Genomic DNA, 23,037 nt, shown 5'->3' with positions numbered 1-23,037 from the left:
CTTGATCGTTGAGATCCTCTGATGGGGCCACCTCTGGAGATTCCCCTGAGGCTCAGCTGGCCTTTACAAGGGACGGAGCCTTTAGTGTGGTGGGCCCTGCCCTGTGGAACTCCCTGCCAGTAGACATTCATCAGGAACCATCCCTGCCTTCGTTAAGATGTCTTCTGAAAACAGTGTTGTTTAGACAGGCCTCCATAATATGAACTTTTTTTTTTAACCAACCGGTGTTTGCTGGTGTTTTATTTATGCTTTTAATTATGGATATTTTTACTGATTTTATACAGCCTCAATATCTTGCATGAAAGTGCGGATTAGAAAAATTTCAATAAATAAGTAAAATAAATACAATGTCAGGTGCAGGGCAGCTGGGCGTGGTTTTGGGGGAAACGAACTGGGGCTCCCACTAGGCCCACAGACCAGAGGCTCCCCATGCCTGGAGTAATGTCTGGTCCACAACTGGAGGTCTAGTCACTGGCTAGATTGTCTCAGAAGCACAAGCTCTTTGCGCTTCCCCCATCATGACAAGCCATGAAAGCAGCTTTTGCACTTTGTCCACTTTGAGTGGTCCTCCGTCCAAATGGTCACACTCTCCCAAGCCACTTTTCAATGTCTAGCCTTGCCCGCATCCACCTGCAAGCCGAAATTGGTAATGTAACTGGCTGTAAAAACACAATGCTATCTTTTTTAGGAAATACTCTCCGCATGTTGGTCTTTTGATGTTGATGAGCGGCCCAGCTTCACCCTCTTGATGGAAATGCTTGAAAAACTGCCAAAACTCAACCGGAGGCTCTCTCATCCAGGACATTTCTGGAAATCAGCCGAGTACGTATTGTCCTGTGTCTTTGTCAACTTGTACCTGAGTTGCTTCCAGAAATTGTGTTTCCTTTATCTGCCGGTTGGTGACCAAATAAACATTTCCCACGGGGCAAGAACTTCTGTAGGCTCAGGCATGTTTTCATTTAACACACTAACACTGCAGTTCTGTGTGTGTTGGACCTGGGAGTATGTCCAGTTGGCATGGCATAAGATCACAGTAAGTAAGCTCGTACACTGTAAACCATGGTTTGCAGGGGAAGCCAACATGGTGACATCCAGATGTTGTTGAATTCCAGCTCCCATCATCCCTAGCCATTGACCACGCTGGCTGGAGCAAATGAGAGGTGTAGTCTAACAGCATCTGCAGGGCACAGTGTTGGATCCCTCTGCAAACCATGGTTTACAGTGGTTGAGCTGATTGTTCTTGAGCATGACACCCTTTTTGGGGGGGGCACTCCTTCGGTCAGTCTTTCTTCTCACTGTCATTATCGCCAACCGCTCCTCTTCCCTGTCATTTCAACTGCTTGCTTGTTTGCCAGACTGAGAACCCATGAGTAAACAGGCAGTGGCCCCCTGTTGTCTAGGTCACTGGTCTTCAACCTTGGGGCCCCAGACGTTGTTGGACTACAGCTCCCGTCATTCTTGGCCATTGGCCGTGGTTGATGGGAGTTGTAGTCTGACAACATCTGGGGACCGAAGACTGAAGAACAGTGGTCTAAGTCATTGCAGGAGGGCAGGTGAGCGAGTAAGTTGCAATGGTGAAGAAGGGAGGAGCCGGTCCCAGGAGCTCTTGCCAGTGGGCCCTTGGCAGATGCCTGCCTATGCCGATTCTTGACGCCAGCACCTATGCACAGAAACACACTCTCTGCCTCCCATTAGATGCTCCTGGCTTAGAGCTGGCTGTGTCTCATTACCTGTCCCTCAATGGGAGAATGATGTCAGTGGGAAGGAGCAGAGCGTGCAGCCATCACCTGCAGGCTTTTTAGGTTATAGTTCTGCCCACCACCAAGGAGATGGGCTAAGCACCCCTGGGTCCTAACCTCTCACCGCCTCTGTGAGATGGACATTGGCTCATAGCTAGAATGCCAACTGCTTCCTCTGAGTTCACCTGTGGGTTGAGAAGAGCATATCTTGCTGGTAGTGCAGCACACAAAATGGTCTGCTCTCAGTTAGAAATTGGGGAGGCACCCAAAGAGCTGAAGAAGAGGGCACTTTTGTTTTTAATTGCTGGCTATCTACGGGGTGGGTGGGAATAGTTCAAGGTGCGGACAGGAAATGAACGGTTGCAGTCTCCTCTTAAAGATGCAGGCATCGTTCTCCCACGTGTTGCCTAGCCCTTTTGGCAGCCTTTTTCAGTGGATAACTGTGGACTAACTCCTCTTCTCTGTTTGCCTTTCACCTCCTTTTCTTATAGGTTGTAGCTACTGACGCAATAGCTGGGTTCTGCCTTGCATGCCTCCTTCTCTCCTAACCCACTCAGCAACTCGGACTACTGCTCTACATGCACACACACACACACAGACACACACACACACACACGCTGCCAGTTTTTAACCCTTGGATGCCCCCCCAGTGCTTCTACAAGTTCCTTTTTATCTTCCTGTCTCCTCTTCTTGGTGTGAGATGCTAGAACTGGAAGTAACCATCCCTGTCTGCAAGAACTGTGGTGCTCTACTAACACCGGGCCCAGATTAACCCTTTTACTTCTGAAGCGTTTTCAGTCGGCTTCAACGCTTGTCACTCTGCCTCTTTCTCTCGGCACCCCTCCCTGCTCCATGGAATGGTCCTCAGCGATTGTGTCTCCAAACTTTTTTACCAACCAGCATCGCAAGAAAAGGTGTACGCAAACACAACCCCTCCCAAAACAACCAGCAATGTGTGCTTGCATGGGATTTAAGGAAATTAATCAATGGTGTAACATCTCTGCAGGATTGGGTTTTTTTTTTCTTTTTGAGGGGGGCTGCCCCTGCAAAAGAGCCTTTAAAAACTGCTCTCGAGTCTTTCAGGCTATAGCTTCAGTTGGGATAATTATTGACATTCATATTCCCCACCCGCCTCTCTCACGCGAGATATTGAGGAAGGGCCATAGCTCAGTGGTTCAATCCCAAGCATCTTCAGGTAGAGCTGGAAGAGGGCCCTGCTTTGAAACCCTGGTGAGCTGCTGCCAATCAGTGTAGACAGTACTGAGCTAGATGGACCAACGGTCTGACTCGGTATAAGGCAGCTTCCTACGTTCCGAGGACCAGAGCTGAGTGGCAGAGCATCTGCCTTGCACGCAGAAGGTCCCAGGTTCAATCCCCACCAGCATCTCCGGTAGGGCTGGAAGAAACTTTTCCCTGAAACTCTGGCGAGCCGCTGCCAGTCAGTGTAGACAATCCTGAGCTAGATGCCGGCTTCCTATGTTCCTAAGGCTCTTGTCCAGTTCAAGAGATCTTTAGTGAGTACTCATGTGGGTTTTTAATCAATTAATTGATTAAATCTGTGTAAATTTGCACAGGAGCAACCGCACCATTCTGAAGGCTGCAGTCTCTTTTCATTCTTGTGCACTTGTTATTTATCCATTTTGTTTACTTCTTACCCTTCTGCCTCTTCCGTGGGATGGCAATGTTTATAAATTATTTGAATTAAAAACAAGAACTTATAAGAAAAAAAATCTGCTGCCTGATTAATCTGCGGGACTGCCTTTGGTGGGCCGTTTCTAACTTTTACCCACTGAACGTTGTTGCGGCAACCCTAGTTAATACAAAATCGGAATAATCAACAGGGGCATTTTTCTGCACACTTTACCCGAGTATATGCATTTTTAACTTGGCTGCAGAACCACATTGAATTTTGGAGAATGGCTGTGTTTCAGTTTGCATATTGTTTCAGAAAGTGTGCGGGAAGGAGGCTCTTTAAGTGCACACTGAATCAGATTTCTCCCTCGACCCTAGTCATGGGTAAAGCAGCTCCACACCTTTAAAAAAAAAAAACCCACAAACCCTCAGAGGCTTAAAAGTTGTGCAATTTCTGCCATTTTTCTTCATGACCGACTCTGCATTTTGCTTTCTGTGTTAGTACTGAGAACCAATTTGCTCACCAGCCGCTTCTAGTTTTTGTACAAGGGCTCAAAAGTGTAACTGTTTAATCTTCCTTTTCCTTCCCCCCCCCCCGGCCCTCCTTTTCCTACCTCTCCAACCTTCCTCTTCAGCATTAACAGTAGCAAAGTTGCCATCCGGTTTGAACGATTTGCCTTGGGAGATCTGGAATCCAGCAATCAAAAGATATAGCTTGGTGTGTATTAATGGTCATTTTTTAAGAAAATGATCTGTTATCTGTTATCGCTCACAGCTGGAAGAGTCTGTTGGAGTTCTCTGTGGAAGCTTACCAAATAACAGAAGGGGCAGGGGGGCAGGACACGCCCCAGCCTCCCAGTGATATTTCATTTTGACTTTTGTTACATTTGCTTCTGTTGTCTTCACGTCTTCTTTACTTTAAAAATGTTTACATTCTAATTGATTGTTTTTCCCCCCTCCCCTGTGTGAATTCTCTTTTTCGTGGTTAATAATAAATGTGATGTAAGGTTTGATATATGAAAAGATTAAATCAATTTTCCCCTCCCCAAATGTTAAAAGGCATTGTTAATACAACCTGGCTATGAATCTTGGTTTCGTCTGTGAAATAGTGAAGGTTTTAAATTTTGCCCGTGAAAACTTCTGTTTGAAGTGAAGGCTGCACACAGTACAGGGCATGTCTGCATGCAAAAATTCAAACCAGTTTGAAAATTGTTCTGCCTCCACAGCTTTGGGAATGGTTGCTTTTGTAAAGGAGTGGGGAAAAATCCCATCCTCCCTTTTAAGAAATATGCTCTCCCAGTCTAACTAGTTTGGAGAACAACAGCTGTTAAGCAGAACTTTAAAGAGGTTTAAATTTTAACCCTTTTTTTGCTTTTTAAAACATTCAGAAGCTGCTGAAGCAAAATGGAACTAACTCTCTGGGCAGCTCTACACCATACGTTTGAAGCACATCTGACGTGCATTTAAAGCACACGACTTCCCCAAAGTATTCTGAGAACTGTCGTTTGTTTAGGATGCTGGGAATTTGTGAGGAGAAAACCATCGTTTCCAGTATTTGGGGGGGGGGAAGTCATGTACTTTAAAAGGCCGGGATTGTTGTGATAAGATTTTCCAAGTGTGAAATGTTGTGTAAGGAACAACCGTGAGAGTGCAACTTGGAGAATTCTCCTGCTTGTTCCTTTGCTACGGGGCTTGTGCTTGCTGCTGTTTTAAATTCATTGCTGACTTGCAAGCCCTGCTTACTTTCCAGAGGGCTGGATCCTTCTGACATCATATGACACAAAGCGATTGACAGGTCAGTAGACCTGTCAAAAGTGCCCGGGGGGGGGTAGCCACTTTTGGATCTGGCCAACTGGACAAAAGAGGCTCCTCAACCACAACACAGAGAGTAGCGGTTGATAACTTTTTTGAAAGCAAGCTTCCTACCTCTCATTATTTTGGGGGGATTGGTGTTGGAGGTATGTAAGAAGTTTGGCCCTCCAGATGTTGCTGAACTACAACTCCTGTCAGCCGCAGCAAGCATGGCCAATGGCCAGGGAATGATGGAAGTTGTAGCTCAGCAACAAAGGGAAGTGGCTAGCATCTAAAACCGGAAATATGAGGGGGAGAAACCAAGATGCTAGAAAAATATGTTTTATTTGTAATCCTGACGCGTTTCAGCCTTGTATATTTAGGTTTTCATCAGGGCTGTAGATAAAAAGGCAGGGACAGATTTCACTCAGTGAACATGTAAAACATCATACATATAAACCCCATCTATAAAACATCTTTTCACTTACAGTGAAGGCTGATGTACAATATCTTCCAATGAGCAAAACTGCTTTCACCAATACAAACGCCTCAGAAAAGAGTTCATTAGGCCTGTACATATATATAACCAGAGATTGTGATGCCGGTAAAACCACTAAAAAATTACTCAAAAATTATATGATGACAAACACCTGAATAAAGAGAACCTGCAAGGGATCCTGGATATCTTCTAAACTTCATAAGAGAGGAAGAAATTCTAGCTCCTCATTAAGACCACTAAGGGTCTTCGTTTTGGATTACAAATAAAACATATTTTTCTAGCATCCTGGTTTCTCCCCCTCATATTTCTGGAAGTTGTAGCTCAGCAACATCTGGAGGGCCAAAGGTTCCCCACACCTGTACTTCTTAAACAGCTACTTGTGATTCCCTCATAATCACTATTTCCCACTCTTTGAAACAGAGCTGAGCAACCTGTGGTCCTTCAGGTGTGTTTGGCACCTATCAGCCCTGACCATTGACCATGCTGTCTGGGCCTGATGGAATCCAGTGACATCCGTAGGACCATAAATTGCCCCACCTCTATCTTACGGGCTCCCTAAACCTGTGTCACCTTGCATCCTTCTTCTTGAAGGAGTGGAGACACTCAATTTGCTTTTTCACTGGCATAATAAATGTTAAATATTAAAGCCAGTTTCTTGGCTTTGTATAATTCTAGGTCCATATTTTAGGGTGCTTGGATGCAATGGTTTTTTCATACAATTTTGGTTTAACTAACGGCTCTAATAAATGCACTTTTTCTTATTAAAAAAGAAAAGACTACAAGAACCATTTCCAAAACAGGTAGGGTATGGTAGTTGGTTACTCCTGAGGTGGTGTCACAGGCACTGTCCAGTAGGTCCTCTGCGACAAGATACAAACATCTCACATAGTAGCGGTTGTGTTGGCTGTCGACTGGTCTTGCCATTTTGTTATAAGACTGTTAACAAAGGGAGTGGGGAATCCTGGACCTTTTGAGGCTTCTGCAGGGTGACATTTGTTTGAGGTTCATCCTGAACACTTGGCCACGCTTGGAAGTGTTGACAAACGGACACCCAATTCTGTGTGATAAGCCTGAGAGGGTTTGTGTCATTTTAAAGAAGATGGGCTCTAGCAGAACCTCTTTCTAGAAGAGCACTTAAATATGGTAGCTTGACACTGAAGATATTTTAGAGAAAAGTGTGATGATAGAGGAGACCACTGTCCTATCCAGATCCCACTTTTTTTTTTAAAGCAACGGGGAAGAGAAAGAGGTGTTTTCTGTTTCCTTCAATGCTCTGTAAGAGTTTGTTAACCTCTGGAAGCTACATTAACTTCCTTGGCCCTCTGAGATCATTCTCTCTGTTTAATGAAAGATTTGATGGGGGGGGGTCTCACATAACTGAATGCTCCATATCCAAACATAGAAAGCTAGCATGTCAGGGACAAGGATTCTAATCTCTGCCATGTTCAATTTTTATTAACAGGGATTTTGTGTGTGGTATAAATGAACATTCAGCTCCCACACCCCCTAGTTTGATGCAAATGGTTCTGTTTAAGCCACTTAATATCTGCAATGCAACAGATGGGCTCAATTTTGACTGATTTATCGGAACATATTTCTGTATATTTACTGGTTTGGGGTTCACCCCGCCTTAGCACACCAGGTCCTTGGGGTGTCTAATAAACAGAGATTCAACCACGCTTATAGGGAAGAAAGGCCGCTTTCACCTTGCCTGGGGTTCAGACCCTTGCCGCCAATGGGAAGCTTTCTTCCTAAGCATTCTTAGGAAATTTCCTGCTGTGCTGGGGAGGGAAATGTAACCCTCCCCTCACCATGTGCTGCATTCTCAGTAAGGATCACCCCCTCCCTCAGAAATGCCTGTAACCAATAAAGCTAAAAAGGAAGATGAAGCAATTTGGTATGCCTTAAACATAACGTGTAGTTTGGCCCAAGAGACTTGGAGCATGGCATGATGGGAATATCCCTCTATTCCCAGCATCTGGTTAGCCTATCTTAGGGGTGGCTAACCTCTGGCCTTTCAGATGTTGTTGGACTCCCAACTTCTGTTAGCCGGCATGGCCAGTCGTCAGGGATGACGGTAATCGGGAGTCCAGCAACATCCGGATGGCCAGAGATTAGCCATCCCTGGAAAGAGAGAGGACTCTCTTAAATTATGTTGGCTACTGGTCCTTGATAGCTCCATCTTCCACAATTTTTTTTCTAATCCTTTCCTTTAAAGCCATTTTAAGATTTAAGATGCTTGACGTAAACTCAAATATTTGTCCATTTAGAATATGCCAACGGACAGCCAATAAATGATCTTGTGTGACCCCATCGCTGTTTACACTGTTGTAAATCTGGGCCAGCAGGAAGTTGATGGTGGGGGGTTGGTGTCCTTTTTTAAGGCAGTCATTCTATACCCGCTTATCTGGAGCAAGCCCAGTTGAACTCAATGGGACTTCCTTTTAAGTAGAGACTTATAGGATTACACTGTAGATTGCACCAGGGGTGCTGAACAGAAAACAAGGGGATCCTTGCACCATTGTTTCTGATTATTTGTAACTGTTCCTTCTTGTGGTGATTGTAAGGGAGTGAATTAGCACTGTGAGGTCATATCATTTTTTTTTTGGTGAAGCTGTACGTTAAGGATCTCCTGAGCCACAACTTCGACGGTGTATGTAAAATGAAGTTCTGTAATATTGGTGAAAATTGACTTTTTTTTCCTTTTCAAATGTAATGTAAACTTTGTACAGTAAATATATTATAAATATATATATATAAATATAAATATATTTTCTATCAACTGAGTTTGTCTTCCAGAATGGCTATTAATTTAATTTTTAAAAAAGAATTGTTAGTATTAACTAAGAGCTCTTAGTTTGTGCAACTGTTAAAAAGAGAGGAAAAAAGAAATACATTCTATGCTAATGAAATTCTGGATATTTTAGAGTTCTTTTAAGTGAATAAAACTTGGCTCTGGATGACCTAAAGTTATGTGGTTGTGTGTGTGTGTGTGTGTTTAAGAGCCCGTCTGTATATTTTTTAAGTAAAATGACCTCAAAGGTCATCTAGTCCAACCCCTGCTGATACAGGAACTAGTGCAATATCCCTAATAGGTAGCCATCCAACCTCTGCTTAAAAACCCTCTAATGAAGCCCACCATCTTCCAAGGCAGCCTGCTCCACTGTCAAGCAGCCTATTTGTTGTGGCCCTCTAGATGTTGCTGGACTACAAATCCCATCATCCCTGACCATTGGCCATGCTGGCTGGGGCTGATGGGAGTTGCAGTCCAACAACATTTGGAGGGCCACAGGTTCCCCATAGCTGGCTTCCCTGAGCAGCTAGATGTTAACAGGAGCAGCTGGTCCAAGGTCTATTTCCTTCTGAAGAGAGCCCCATTATATCATTGTGATTCGAGCTGATTTGCAAGTCGAGAATGAGAAAGCAGCCAAGCCCCTAAACGCTCCCCTAATCCAGAAATGCACTTTGCCTCTTCTGTCATCACCCCCAACCCCAAATACATTTTTCCTTCCTGATGCTGCTATTGCATGAGCATAAGGAGATGGATCTCTGCACTCCTGTGGTGCAATCTCACCCCTTGTATATCCAATTGAGCACTGCTGTCTCTCAGTGATGGCCATCTCATCAGGAGGACCCTTCCACACAACATAGGAATTGGGCCTTTAGTGTGGTGGCACCTGCCCTTTGAAATTCCCTTTAAAAGCTGCTGGCTCTGTGGTCTTTTTGGCATCTACTAAAGGCCTTCCTCTTTCAACAAGCCTTTGAAGCAGAGACCTTTATCTAAGCCTGCAACTATATTGGAATTGTTTTAATGTATCATACGGAAAGCAGGATTGGACCAAGATGAAGGAGGTGTGAAAATTGGAGGGAGAAATATCAATAATTTAAGATATGCAGACGATACCATACTACTAGCAGAAACCAGTAATGATTTGAAACGAATGCTGATGAAAGTTAAAGAGGAAAGCACAAAAGCAGGACTACAGACTAAAGTAATGACAACAGAAGTTTTATGTAACTTTAAAGTTGACAATGAGGACATTGAATTTGTCAAGGATTATCAATACCTCGGCACAGTCATTAACCAAAATGGAGACAATAGTCAAGAAATCAGAGGAAGGCTAGGACTGGGGAGGGCAGCTGTGAGAGGTCCTCAAATGCAAAGATGTATAGCTGAACACTAAAGTCAGGATCATTCAGACCATGGTATTGCCAATTTGTATGTATGGATGTGAAAGTTGGACAGGGAAAAAAGTGGATAAGAGAAAAATCAACTCATTTGAAATGTGGTGCTGGAGGAGAGCTTTGCACATACCATGGAGTGCGAAAAAAATAATTGGGTGTTAGAACAAATTAGACCAGAACTATCACTAGAAGCTAAAATGATGAAACTGAAGTTATCATTCTTTGTACACATCATGAGAAGACATGATTCATTAGAAAAGATAATAATGCTGGGGAAAACAGAAGGGAGTAGAAAAAGAGGAAGGCCAAACAAGAGATGGATTGATTCCATAAAGGAAGCCACACACCTGAACTTACAAGATCTGAACAGGGTGATTCATGACACATGCTCTTGGAGGTCGCTGATTCATAGGGTCGCCATAAGTCGCAGTCGACTTGGAGGCACATAACAACATTTATTTCATAGCAGGGGTGCTGATGCCATTGCCCAGAACGCTACTTGCCAATCCTCTGCATGCCAGATAAATTAAGCTTTTCTCAGAGAGAGAGAGAGAGACCAAATAAGGTAAGCAGAGGAAGAGATAGGTTGCATTGGCATGCATGGCTAAGGGTACCACTGCCCCCTTTTTTAATGTGGCCCCCAAATTATGGAATGATCCTGCTGATGAGGTGCGCCTGGCGCCAACACTGTTATCTTTTCGGCGCCAGGTCAAGACTTTCCTCTTCTCCCAGGCATTTTAGCATGTGTTTTTAAATTGTTTTTATATTGTTTTGAATTTTAAAATTGTGTTTTAAATTGTTTTTAAAATATGTTTTTGAATTGTGTGTTTGTTTTAATGTTTTTGATTGCTGTAAACTGCCCAGAGAGCTTCAGCTATGGGGTGGTATACAACTGCAACAAATAAATAAATAAATAAATAAATGTTGAGAAATTCCAAAGCCCTTTTATTACGGCTATCAAAATGTCACAAAATAGTGTGCAGCCTTTTGAGTCCACCAAACCTCTTCCTGAGGCTAGATGTTATGCAAAGTGGGAAGGGGGGGGAGAGAGGGAGAAAGCTGGCTTGGTATTGAAGCCACAATGTTTGTCTTGGTCTAAAACATTTTGCAGTATAGTCTTTAAAAGGGGATGGCTAGGGGGTTGCTATGAGGAGTGTCCGAACTCCGGAATTTAAGGTTGTGTACACATTGCCATTTACTCTGGTGCCAATCCACTCCCACCCGTATTTTGAACCGGTGTACGCATGACATGCCCCTCAATGCAGTTATCTTGTAGTTTCTTATGAAATACTGTGCTTTGATAGGCTTTACCCCAAACCAGCTTCAAGCCAACTTCAGAACTGCAAGCTTACTCAATGCACAGTGTACAACTGAAGCACTAAAAAAAACCCACCTGTGTGCATGCGCAAACAACAACGGGAAGAGGATTTGCAGGGGCAGTGACAGGGTGGTTGACTTCAGTGCACATCAAACTATGCCGATGTGAACAGAGAATAACTCTCCCCATCCCACACACAATAGATACTGCCATTTCCTCTTCTCTATCTTTCCTCCAAAGAGCTGAGTGGGGGGTGGGGGGAAAGGCCAGCATGCCTAGCCTTGCCAGTAAAAGTCTAGTAGCTACTAGCCATCAGAAGCTATTGAAGAAACCCTTTTCATCTATCCGTGTTCACTGAAGGAAGAATGATTTACTCAAGAGAACCAATAGGTTAAAGAAAGCACTATTTCATCATTTTGGGGTCACTTTGGGTCTCATCATTTTGGGCTTACGGGAAACTGTTCTGAGCCATAAACAGGTTAAGCCCCTCCAACTAGCTCTGGAGCAACTGCCCTATAAGGAAAGGTTGCAGCATTTGGGGCTTTTCAGTTTAGAGAAAAGGTGAAGTAAGAAGTAACATGACAGACATGTATAAAACTATGCGTGGTGTGGAGAAAGTGGATAGAGAAACGTTTTCCCGCCTATTGCATAATATTTGGACTCGTAGACATCCAATGAATCTGAATGTTGGAAATGTCAGGACAGACAAAAGAAAATACTTCACACAGCACATGATTAAACTACGGAATTCACTCCCACAAGAGGCAGGGATAGCCGCCACCTCGAAGGGTTTTAAAAGAAGATGAGACAAATTCATGGAGGATAAGGCTATCAACGGCTACTAGCCATGTTGGCTATGCTCTGCCTCCACTGTTCAGAGAATCATAGAATAGTAGAGTTGGAAGGGGCCTAACAAGGCCATCAAGTCCAACTCCCTGCTCAATGCAGGAATCCAAATCAAAGCATTCCCGACAGATGGCTGTCCAGCTGCCTCTTGAATGCCTCCAGTGTCAGAGAGCCCACTACCTCTCTAGGTAATTGGTTCCATTGTCGTATGGCTCTAACACAGCCTTTCCCAACCAGTGTGCCTCCAGATGTTGTTGGACCACAACTCCCATCAGCCTCAGTCAGCATTGCCAATGGTCAGGAAAGATGGGAATTGTGGTCCAACAACATCTGGAGGCACACTGGTTGGGAAAGGCTGCACAGTTAGAAAGTTTTTCCTGATGTCCAGTCGAAATCTGGCTTCCTGCAACTTGAGCCCATTATTCCGTGTCCTGCACTCTGGGACGATCGAGAAGAGATCCCGGCCCTCCTCTATGTGACAACCTTTCAAGTACTTGAAGAGTGCTATCATATCTCCCCTCAAACTTCTCTTCTTCAGGCTAAACATGCCCAGTTCTTTCAGTCTCTCCTCATAAGGCTTTGTTTCCAGTCCCCTGATCATCCTTGTTGCCCTCCTCTGAACCTGTTCCAATTTGTCTGCATCCTTCTTGAAGTGCGAAGACCAGAACTGGATGCAGTACTCAAGACGAGGCCTAACCTGTTGGAGGCAGGGAGTCTCTATCTATCCATCCTTTTGCGGGGGAGATTTTCCACACACATATACATTCAGGAGCCTTTTAAGGTGTTAAGAACAATGTCTCATGCTGTTGGGGGGGGGGAACAGTCCAGTCCACTCTCCCTCCAAAATAGTGATGGCCATCAACTTGGACAGCTTTAATGGAGGATTAGACAACTTCATGAAGGCTATCAGTGGCTACTAGCCACCATCAGATGCTGGTGTGCCTCTCAAGACCTGTTCCTTGGAATCACAAGTGGGGAGAGTTGCGCTCCAGTCCTGCTTGCAGGCTTCCCGTTAGGGCATCTGGCTGGCCACTGTGAGAACTGCTGGACTAGGTGGGCCACTGGACCGATCCTGCCAGGCCCTTTGATGGATTCTTCCAGAGAGGATTGGTCAAGGAAAATTGGCATTTCATATCTGTTGATTCAGAACATTCTCCTCAGCCTTCATTCCAAGAAAAACTTCTTTTGCCCTTAGTGGTAAGCTGCGGGCTGTCAGACAGCTGAGCTGTGGGTCAGTAACTTTTACACATTCCCAGGAAAGGGGGAAATAAAGAAGGTAAAAAAACGACACAGTCCTGAAGGTTATTGGAGCCTTTTTCCTTCTTCAGTGAAACAGATCAAATTGCTAGTGGTGGGGAGAAAAACAGAGGATCTGGTTTTTCAAATAACTAACTTTGGATCTCACGCATTATGATATTGGAGTTTTTAAAAACCCAACGAAGGTTGATACAAGGAGGTGCTAATTTCCCTTTGGAGGAAGGGCCATAGCTCAGTGGCAGCGCATCTTCCTTGCATGCAGAAGGTCCCAGGTGTCTCCAGGTAGGGCTGGGAGAGACTCCTGCCTGAAACCGTGGACAGCCACTGCCAGTCAGTGTACACAGTACTGAGCTAGATGACTCAGTGTAAGGCCAGCTTCCTGTGAAACAGCTGGCTTGTGTTAACCTCTAACACAGATGTGTGGTCCACCCCATGTGATTATCTTAGCAGCTATTTCAACAGCGTGTTTCAAAATCTGTTCGACGAGCAAATTTTAAAAGCTTGATTATTTAGTTATTTTAAAAGTTTTCCAACGTTTCTGGAAATGGCAAAGGAGTGACGAAAGAGGGGCCGAAGAGGGCTTTGGGTTTCGACATGTCTTTCACACCAAGTTCAGGAGGGTTTATTGTCTCAAGCAGCGGTGTAGCAGCAAATTCAGAAGTGCAGGGTCCCTTCATGATTTTTTTGCTGATGGGTTGAGAATGAGATCCTTGTTAATGTCTTCTTCCACAACAACAGGAACCAATAAGCATGAAAGAGGAGAGTACTGAGAAGAGTCTTCTCAGTGGCTGACTCATTTCCTTTCACTCTGATTGGCTCCAGTCAGCATGAAAGGACAAGGAAGCATGTTAGAAGGCTCTTCTCCATGGTTGACACACTTCCCTTTCATACTGATTGGCTCATGGGGTGCTGGAGACAGAGGGACCCTGCACCCAAAAAAGTAAAGTGTCTTAGACCCCTTGAGACTCTGGACAACTACACCCCTGGTCTCAAGCAGAATTTTGGGAGCCAGTTTTGAGGTAGTGAAGCAGAATAGTATCTACGATGCTGAAAGATACGACTTCCCCAACTGGGCGCCCTCCATGTTTTGGATTTCAACTCCCATCAGCCCCTGCCAGCACAATGACATCATATCCTGGGATGCAACTTGTCAATCCTCTTGCATGCCAGATAAACTTCACTTTTCGCAATAAAGCAAAGAAGTTAACTTTAGGAAGAGGTAGGTTGCATTCGTTTGTATGGTTAAGCACACCCCTTTTTTTCTTTCAAAAAATCCCAAAGCCCCCTTATTATGGCCATCAAAATGTCACAAGATAGTGAGCAAGCTTTTGAGTCCAACAACAATAATGTTGGGAAAAACAGAAGGGGGTAGAAAAAGAGGAAGGCCAAACAAGAGATAGATTGACTCCATAAAGGAAGCCACAGACCTGAACTTACAAGATCTGAACAGGATGATTCATGACAGATGCTCTTGGAGGTCACTGATTCATAGGTTCGCCATAAGTTGAAATCGACCTGAAGGCACATAACAACAAAGGCAGCCCTGGTGGTGGGAAAAATCTGCCTTGGTAATTGAAGCCACAATATTCTTCAATCAAAAAATAATTTTGGGAGTAAACTGCTATGTAAGAATTGGTGCCTGAGTTTCCTTTTTCCCTCTTCCCTGTCTGACCCTTTTTCCTTGTTTGTCTTACACCTGTGGGCAGAGACTATCTTGTTTTGATTGTATGCAAGATGCTCTGGGAACCTTTTTGGCTGAAGAGCTGAGGTACAAATACTCTAAATAAGTAAATAAATATAGTATCAGAGAGCCAGCTATGGGGTTTGTTAAGAAGACAGCCTGAACTACCCGAAGTGCCGCTGTTCATTTCTTTCACCTTACTTTTTCTAAGTTGCTTTGAGGCACTTTATGTGTGAAAGGCAACAAATCAAAAGAATTATTTATATATTCATTTATTTATTTATTGGGCATTGAATGATATCAACCAACGAACCACATCTGCACCTTTCAAAAGCAATAGTCTTTTTAAAAAAGCAACCAGAATGAAACCCCCACACACACAATTTATCATTTTTAAAAAGCAACGTGGGTGGGATTCACTGCTAGTCCGACTCAGAGTAGACGCCTTGCAGTTAATAGACATGACTAATTAACCTCATTCATTCCAAGGGGTCTACGCTGAGTAGGCCTCACTTGACTACAACCGTGAACCAACCCTAAATAATTACTCCAAGTAGACCCACCGGACTATGTCCATTAGTTTCAATGGGGGCAACTCTGGGTAGGCCCAGCAGAGATGCAACCCGATGATAATCAACCCGCCGGGCCATGCTAAGGCTCAATAGACAATATAAAAACTGACAAATCACCAGGCCCGGATGGCATCCACCGGAGAGTTCTCAAAGAACTCAAATGTGAAATTGCTGATCTGCCAACTGAAATATGTAACTTGTCTCTTTTCGACAGCGGATGCTGCTATTTCCTGCTTCACCGCCCTGCAAAGTCGGAGGAGTGGAAGGGGAAAGGTGGGGGGAACTTCGTGTCGTCGCAGCCGCCCGCCCCGTCGCAGCAGAGCGAGCTGATTTAAGAAGCTCCGGGAAGTTTGCCCGTCTCCTCATCTGAACTCTTCCAGACCCTGCGAGAGCGGCAGCAGCAGTTGCCCATGGCTTTCCAAGCCCCCTACTACAAGCCGGTGAGTCCAGCCCTTGGCACGTGGGTTTTGGTGCTGTTTTGAAAAGTGGGGGGCATCCTCTTGACGAGATCCCCCAAATAAACAAATGCGCGCGCGAGATATTCTCTGGCCCGCTCCTCTCCAGCACTGGAGGCCAGTGGGCGCATGGGGCACTGATCTACCAAGCTCCCGTCGACCCCGTGCCTGCCTTCTGATTTGCATCCAAGTCCAGGGGATGGCACTAGGTACCAGCTTCTTCCTCCTCCTCCCTCTCACCGTTGCACCTTGTTGAACCCAGCAGGGCAAAGGATGGGGACAGCCCTAGATGACTTTGGCCTGGTTTAGTAACCCCACATAAACCACTGTTAAGGGTTGGTTCCCATCAGCATTGTCACCCTCTGCCTGGGCTCTCCCACTTTGATTACACACCGTCTGCGGGTCTCAGGGGGTCTTAGACCCCTTACGGTTTTGGGAGCAGGGTCTCCATGTCTCCAGCATCCCATGAGCCAATCACATGAAAGGGGAGACTGTTAGCCACTGAGAAGAGTCTTCTAACATGCTTCCTTGGCCCTTCCTGCTGACTGGAGCCAATCGGAGTGAAATGGGATGAATCGGCCACTGAGAAGACTCTTTTCAGTAGCTAATACTCTCCCCTTTCGTGCTGGTTAGCGCCTAGGGACATCTGTGATTGTGGAAGAAAGTATTAACAAGGATCTCATTCTCAACCCAGCAGCAAAAGAAAAAAAAAAAGAGGGAGAGGTGTGGCTGCGTGTGACTCTCATGAAGGGGCTCTTGCACTTCTGAATTAGCCACTGCATTATTGCACACCATACATTTCAAGGATATTTCCCGCGCTTCCCAAGTATCCTAGGAACTATAGTTTGTTCAAGGTGCTGGGAATAGTAGCTCTGTGAGGGGTAGATGACAGTTTCCAGGTTTGTGTGTTAAATGGATGATGTGTACGCAGCCCAAATCTGCTGTTTAATCACTGTTTTGTGCTTGTAAGTTAAACGCATACATGCACCCCTGGGAGAAAAGATTTGGCCCTGTTGGGTCCTGGCTGCGCCAGTTTTTTACTTAGAAGGAAGTGTTTTTATTTGTTTGTTCGTTTGTTCATTTTGCAACTTGTGTACACAGCTTACTCAACTGAAAACAGCGACCACCTCTAAGTCTAAAATATTCATTTTAATTTTAAGAGATTGTTCAATCTACTTGAAAATCAAGAAAAAGGAAAAAAACGTGCAAGTGCAAAAAGTTAAACAATCGCAAAATTTCCAAGGCAAGGGGTCCAGTTTCTGGTGCCTCCCATCTCTACCCCCCATAGTTGAGGACTCTAACCCTCAGGCCACAGTCAATGATCTCCTGTCTCTTGAGCCAGACTGTCTGAAATTACCAGCTAAAGTCCCGCTCCCATCTAAGAGCCCAGCTATAAATGGGACTCCTGCTAATGGTAATTTATCTCTCTCAACAGCTTCAATAATGGTACTTTTATTTATTTATTGTATTTATTGTATTTATATACCGCCCCATAGCTGAAGCTCTCTGGGTGGTTTACAGTAACTAAAAACATTAAAAACAAATATACAAATTTAAAACACATCTTTTAAAAACAATTTAAAACACAATTTAAAAATGTAAAACAATTTAAAAACACATGTTAAAATGCCTGGGAGAAGAGGAAAGTCTTGACCTGGTGCCGAAAAGATAACAGTGTTGGCGCCAGGCGCACCTTGTCAAGAGGATCATTCCATAATTTGGGGGCCACCACTGAGAAGGCCCTCTCCCTTGTTGCCAGACTCCGAGATTCCCACCGAATTAGGCACCCAGATGAGGACCTTTGATGTTGAGCATAGTGTACAGGTGGGTTCATATCGGGAGAGGCGTTCCATTAGGTATTGTGGTCCCAAGCCGTGTAAACAGGGCTGGTTCTAAAGGGTGGCCAGGTTGGGCACTGGCCCGAGGGCCCCGGAGCTACAGGAGCCCCTGAGGGGCCCTCCGCTCCCCTTCCGCGATCCGTGCTCCCCCACCACGCCCCCCACTTACCTGTCAGCTGACTTTTTAGCATTTCCCTTAATGAAGATGGTGGCCGCAACTTCCCTAAGGTACTGAAGCTGCTGCTGCCATCTTAGTTGATGGCAGAGATGTGCACATGTAGCACACACGTGTGCCATCAACAAAGATGGCGGCAGAGGCTTCATTCCCCTTAGGGAAACTGTGGCCACCATCTTCATTAAGGGCAATGGTAAAGACTAGACCAGTAGGGGGCCTGTGGGGGTGTGTGGGAGGGCCGCGCGTGCACACACACACACACACCGGAGGACCAGGGCAAGCCGATGCCCAAGGGCCCCCGCATGCCGGGAGCTGGCCCTGCATGTAAGGCTTTATAGGTTAAAACCAGCACCTTGAATCGAGCTTGGAAACATACAGGCAGCCAATGCAAGTGGGCCAGAATCAGTTTTATATGTTTGGACCGTCTGGTCCCTGTTACCAATCTGGCCGCTGCATTTTGCACAAGCTGCAGTTTTCGAACTGTCTTCAACGGCAGCCCCACATAGAGTGCATTGCAGTAATCTAGCTTGGAGGTTACCAGAGCATGGACAACTGAAGCAAGGTTATCCCTGTCCAGATAGGGGCGCAGCTGGGCCACCAACCAAAGTTGGTAGAAGGCACTTTTAAGACTCCAGTTAGTGTCCTGTAACTTCCCTAGGCCAAATGATGAGCCAACACAGAATGAAAAGAAACTTCATTTTATACAGATACTTTATGACATCGGAGTCACTTATTTATCAATTCTAGATATAAAGGGAGTTGAGTATCTGTTTTTTGATTTCTCTAATTTTGGTTCAAAAGTAACTTTTACTAGAACCTCCATTGTTGATAATATCCTTAGATCCAGGGAAGTTTTTGCAAAATTTGGAATAGAGGTGAACAGACACTTCTATAATACTTTGATCCAACCTTTGATTAAAGAATCACGTGCCTCTTATCAAAACCCAATGCCCATTAGGAGTGATAAATTTTTGCCTTTAAATTGTCCTTCTGAGGAGCTGTTGGACCCGAAGGAGGTCGTATTACCTGGTGATAAGCCACCTTCACCCTCAAATTCAAACATATTTATAGGCCTGAGATGTGGAGATGACGTTGTAAGCACTATGGGCCTATCCTCTATCAGTCCTACAAAATCTAAAGCTTGCAATCCCCCCGTAATGATTTTTTGCCTGTGATAGTAGAAGGATCCCTGCCAAGAAACCAACAAGAGAGAGATCACTCCCCAGCAAGGAGTGGAAAACACTCTTCCTCTGAACAAGTTCTGACCTCCTTAATATCAGAAGAAGAAGCATTAATTACTACATTTTATTCTCTCCCAGCTGAGGAGCAGCAGTTTATTATTGCTAGGCTACAAAAACTGTTAAATAGGTTAGTCTATAACGATACTTGTCAGAACCTCCACCCAGAATCTACTGAGGTTCAAACCCCAAATCTAAAAGACCATTGGAGACCTTTTCTTTTCAATCCTTCCAAGGAAATTGTTGTTAATAAACACCCAATAATTATACCATTTATTCAGGAGAAATCTCTTGAGTCGTCTCACTCCTTTTAACCCCCCCCCCCCAATTCTTTCTCCTGTAAAAGAATTGGATTTGATTCAGCTGGACTACTTTCAAAACAAGGTTCAAAACATTGTAGCAGAAATCAATTTATTACCCCAACCTTCTGCATCAGCCTTGAGGAATAAGGTTGCGCCTCAGTCAGGAGCACAAACTGTATCTCATGTGGCCTCTAACTGTATACTTGCGGAGGAATCTCTGATAGAATTAGACCCATCAGGTGAACATCTTCTGTTCCCACATGCTCAGGGCCCCTTAAACTATGGGAATCGCAGAAGCAAGGGCAAAGGAGCTTGTTATTAAGGAACTTTGGTTCCTAGATCTTTTTGCGGCCCACTTAAAGAGGATGGCCAGTGTTGACTGCCCACTGCTCCACCTTCCAGTGGTGTCATACCTGTTAAGGTCCTGTCATGGAATGTAGCAGAATGGCTCTCTAAGCTAGCAGATGAAAACTTCAAAGACTTCTGTTCCCAATTTCAAATTCTTTTCATCCAGGAAACTTGGGTTGCTTCAACAACCTTCTCCTCCCTCCCTGGGTATGCTGTTTATACCCTCCCAGCAATTTTATAATCAGACAGTAGAGGACGGCCGCAGGGTGGTCTGGCAACTCTAATTTTGGTCGATCACAATCCAAATATTACACAGATGGACCTGGGCTCTAGTACTAATATCTTACTAATATCTTAACTATCCAAATTGTCTGGCCTTCAGGTTTAAAAATCTTCCTGATAAATGTGCATTGCCGTCCTCAGTTTTCAAAGTGTGAGGGTATCTCAGTTTGGACTGATTTAGATCAGGTTCTCTCCTCTTTATATGAGTCAAACCTCGATCCTTTAATTTTAATGTCGTGCGACATGAATGCCAGGATAGGATCAAATAATTTTAAAATAGGGGAAAAACTGGGACTGACACTGGGAGATTTGACTCCTTTCCCCATTAGGAACTCAAAAGACCTAGTTATCAACACAGCTGGCAATTCTCTTTTTGCTCTTGTCTTTAAGTTCCATCTATATATATGTAATGGGACAGACAGAAGCCCACTATCAGAGTTATATACATATATTGGACCAAGGGGAAAGAGTGTTATAGATTATATGATCCTCTCCCAGCCACTTGTTTCTTACTTTGACACCTTTAAAGTTCTCTCAAGGCCCAAGAGTGATCATATGCCAATTCAATCTCTTTTTTTCTTTCCAGTTGGATTTATCCCTTCAGCTCTCCCTGAGAACCTGACAGTTCAAGGTGACAAAAGGGCTGCTGGAATGGAAAGGTCCAAGAAGGAATAAATCTATTTTTAATGTCCCCTAGGATATTAATTCTAAGGGATCAACTTTTGTCCTCCTCAGATCCTTTGGAAAATTTTAACAAAATAGTGAAAGAAATCAGGCCTCTTGTGGTTAGCTCCCACTCAGCTAGACAGCCAAATCAAGGCTGGTTTGATGGGCAGTGTCCTGCTCACAAACGTATCCTATCAAGAGCTATCAGGAAATTAAGGAAAGTGGACTCTTTAGAAAACTTTAACTCCTACATACCATCTCCGTAGGGAGTATAAAAATTTGCTGCGCTCTAAAAAGGATAATCACATACGCCAGCTGTGGATGGACCTAGGTTTGGCAACCGTGGAAAAGAACTCAGCTAGATTTTGGACCTTGGTGACAAAAGGGATAAAAGGGAGAGCCAGCTCCATTGACAATCAAATTACTTCATCACAATGGTATTTTTCTTCCCTTTTCACTCAGTCCCCCTAATATAGACTTTTTTTCTGCTCTCCTCCTGCCCTGAATGGGACCCTGTAACCCCTGATGAAATATACACTCTGATTAATTCTCTGCCTGCAAAAAAGGCACCAGGGGATTATATGCTTCCTGCAGAATTGTTTAGATCAAATCCTGCCTGGTGGTGCCCAGTTTTTGCTAAAATGTTCACCTACATAGGAAAACGCCTCAGGGTTGGGAAGTAAGTATAGTGGTGCCCATTCACAAAAGAGGTTCTAAGGCAGATCCAAAAAATTGTAGACCGATTAGCCTGCTCAGTGTTGTTGCAAAATTGTATTCTAAATACTTGTTATGCAAATTGGAAGCTTGGGCCACCGAGAACTCAGAAGAACAGGCAGAGTTTATAAAGGGAAAGTCCACAATAGATCAGTGCTTTATTCTTCATCACCTGATTCAGAAATATTCCCAAAGTGGCAAAAAAGAGCTTTTTGTTGCCTTTGTGGATTTTACTTCTGCTTTTGATCTTATTGACAGCAGCCAGTTGTGGCAAAAGTTATCTGCCACCAATATTGACAGAAAGTTATTGTATTTAATACAAATGATGCATGCTAACACTTCTCTCAGGCTTGGGGCAAATGGATTACTATCAGAAAATATACCAACCAGCAGAGGAGTACGCCAGGGATGCCTCTTGGCTCCCTTCCTTTTTAATTTTTATATCAACAACATTGTTCATGATTTGAGTGGTTCAGAATAGTTTCCAGTTTCAGTTTTAGATGCCAAGCTCTCTGTCCTCTTGTGTGCCGATGACATAGCTATGATTTCTATTACATTAATTGGGATGCGAAGGCTATTAAGAAGTCTGAGTACTTTTTGTTCAAAGGAGTATCTATTTATCAATCATGCCAAAACAAAAATGGTGGTCTGGGAGGAAGAAAAAAACCCATGTTTGGAAGTTGAACAGCAACGTAATTTCAGATACTTGGGACTCGGGTTTAACACCCAGCTTTCATGGAAGTTAAGCTGAAGTCCTTCCATTCTATACAAACATTGATGCATTTTTCTAAGTTCCAAGGGGGGAGCTTGGTTGCACCTGCAGTTGAGGTGTTTCAGAAGAAGATAGTCCCACAACTGCTGTATGGTGCACAGCTTTGGGGGGTATACAGATGTCTCTACTCTGGAGGTAGTGCAGAATTCCTTCATGTGATCCCTGTTAGCTGTCCCTCAAAGTACACCTGCATCTCTTTTGAGGGCAGAAACAGGGCTCTAGTCTAGAGAATCCTGTGCTCATGCTTCACTTGCCCTGTGTTGGCGGAAGTTGTCTTGTATGAATGATTCGTGCCTGCCAAAGAAATGTTTTCTAGAACAACTGCAAACTCCAACCCAAAGCTGCTGGGTCAATTCTGTTAAATCTACTCTATTAGCACGGAAGTTTTACCTACTTTTACTTCTGTTAGAGTTAAACAGGTGTTCAAAGACAAAATTTATCTTTATACTAAATGGTGGGACCTTTCATGGAATCATAGAATAGTAGAGTTGGAAGGGGCCTATAAGGCCATCGAGGAATCCAAATCAAAGCATTCCCTACAGATGGCTGTCCAGCTGCCTCTTGAATGCCTCCAGTGTTGGAGAGCCCACTACCTCTCGAGGTCATTGGTTCCATTGTCGTATGGCTCTAACAGTTAGGAAGCTTTTCCTGATGTCCAGTCAAAATCTGGCTTCCTGCAACTTGAGCCCATTATTCCGTGTCCTGCACTCTGGGACGATCGAGAAGA

General features: G+C 44.3%; 2 protein-coding genes across 3 annotated transcripts in view; both read left to right on the top strand.

Moving 5' to 3' along the window:
• KSR1 (kinase suppressor of ras 1) overlaps positions 1-10,656 on the top strand; it is a 158,993-nt gene extending 148,337 nt beyond the window's left edge. Inside the window, exons 19-20 of the mRNA XM_061604725.1 lie at positions 689-822; positions 4,007-10,656. Coding sequence (XP_061460709.1) covers positions 689-822; positions 4,007-4,085 — 213 coding nt within the window. The 3' untranslated portion in view covers positions 4,086-10,656. The remainder of the gene's footprint in view (positions 1-688; positions 823-4,006) is intronic.
• Positions 10,657-15,783: 5,127 nt separating this feature from the next.
• The window catches only part of LGALS9 (galectin 9), a 39,092-nt gene continuing 31,838 nt past the window's right edge, over positions 15,784-23,037 (top strand). The window contains exon 1 of one of the 2 annotated variants that reach the window (XM_061605041.1): positions 15,784-15,960. In XM_061605041.1, coding sequence (XP_061461025.1) covers positions 15,931-15,960 — 30 coding nt within the window. In that variant the 5' untranslated portion in view covers positions 15,784-15,930. Of the gene's footprint in view, positions 15,961-20,816; positions 21,262-23,037 lie in introns of those variants that run through there. The other variant, XM_061605042.1, reaches the window with a different exon arrangement.

Source organism: Rhineura floridana, chromosome 21, assembly GCF_030035675.1.
Source record: "Rhineura floridana isolate rRhiFlo1 chromosome 21, rRhiFlo1.hap2, whole genome shotgun sequence".
Lineage (NCBI taxonomy): Eukaryota > Metazoa > Chordata > Lepidosauria > Squamata > Rhineuridae > Rhineura > Rhineura floridana.
The sequence above is the reverse complement of the archived record's forward strand: the minus strand, read 5'-3'. Positions and strand labels throughout refer to the sequence as shown.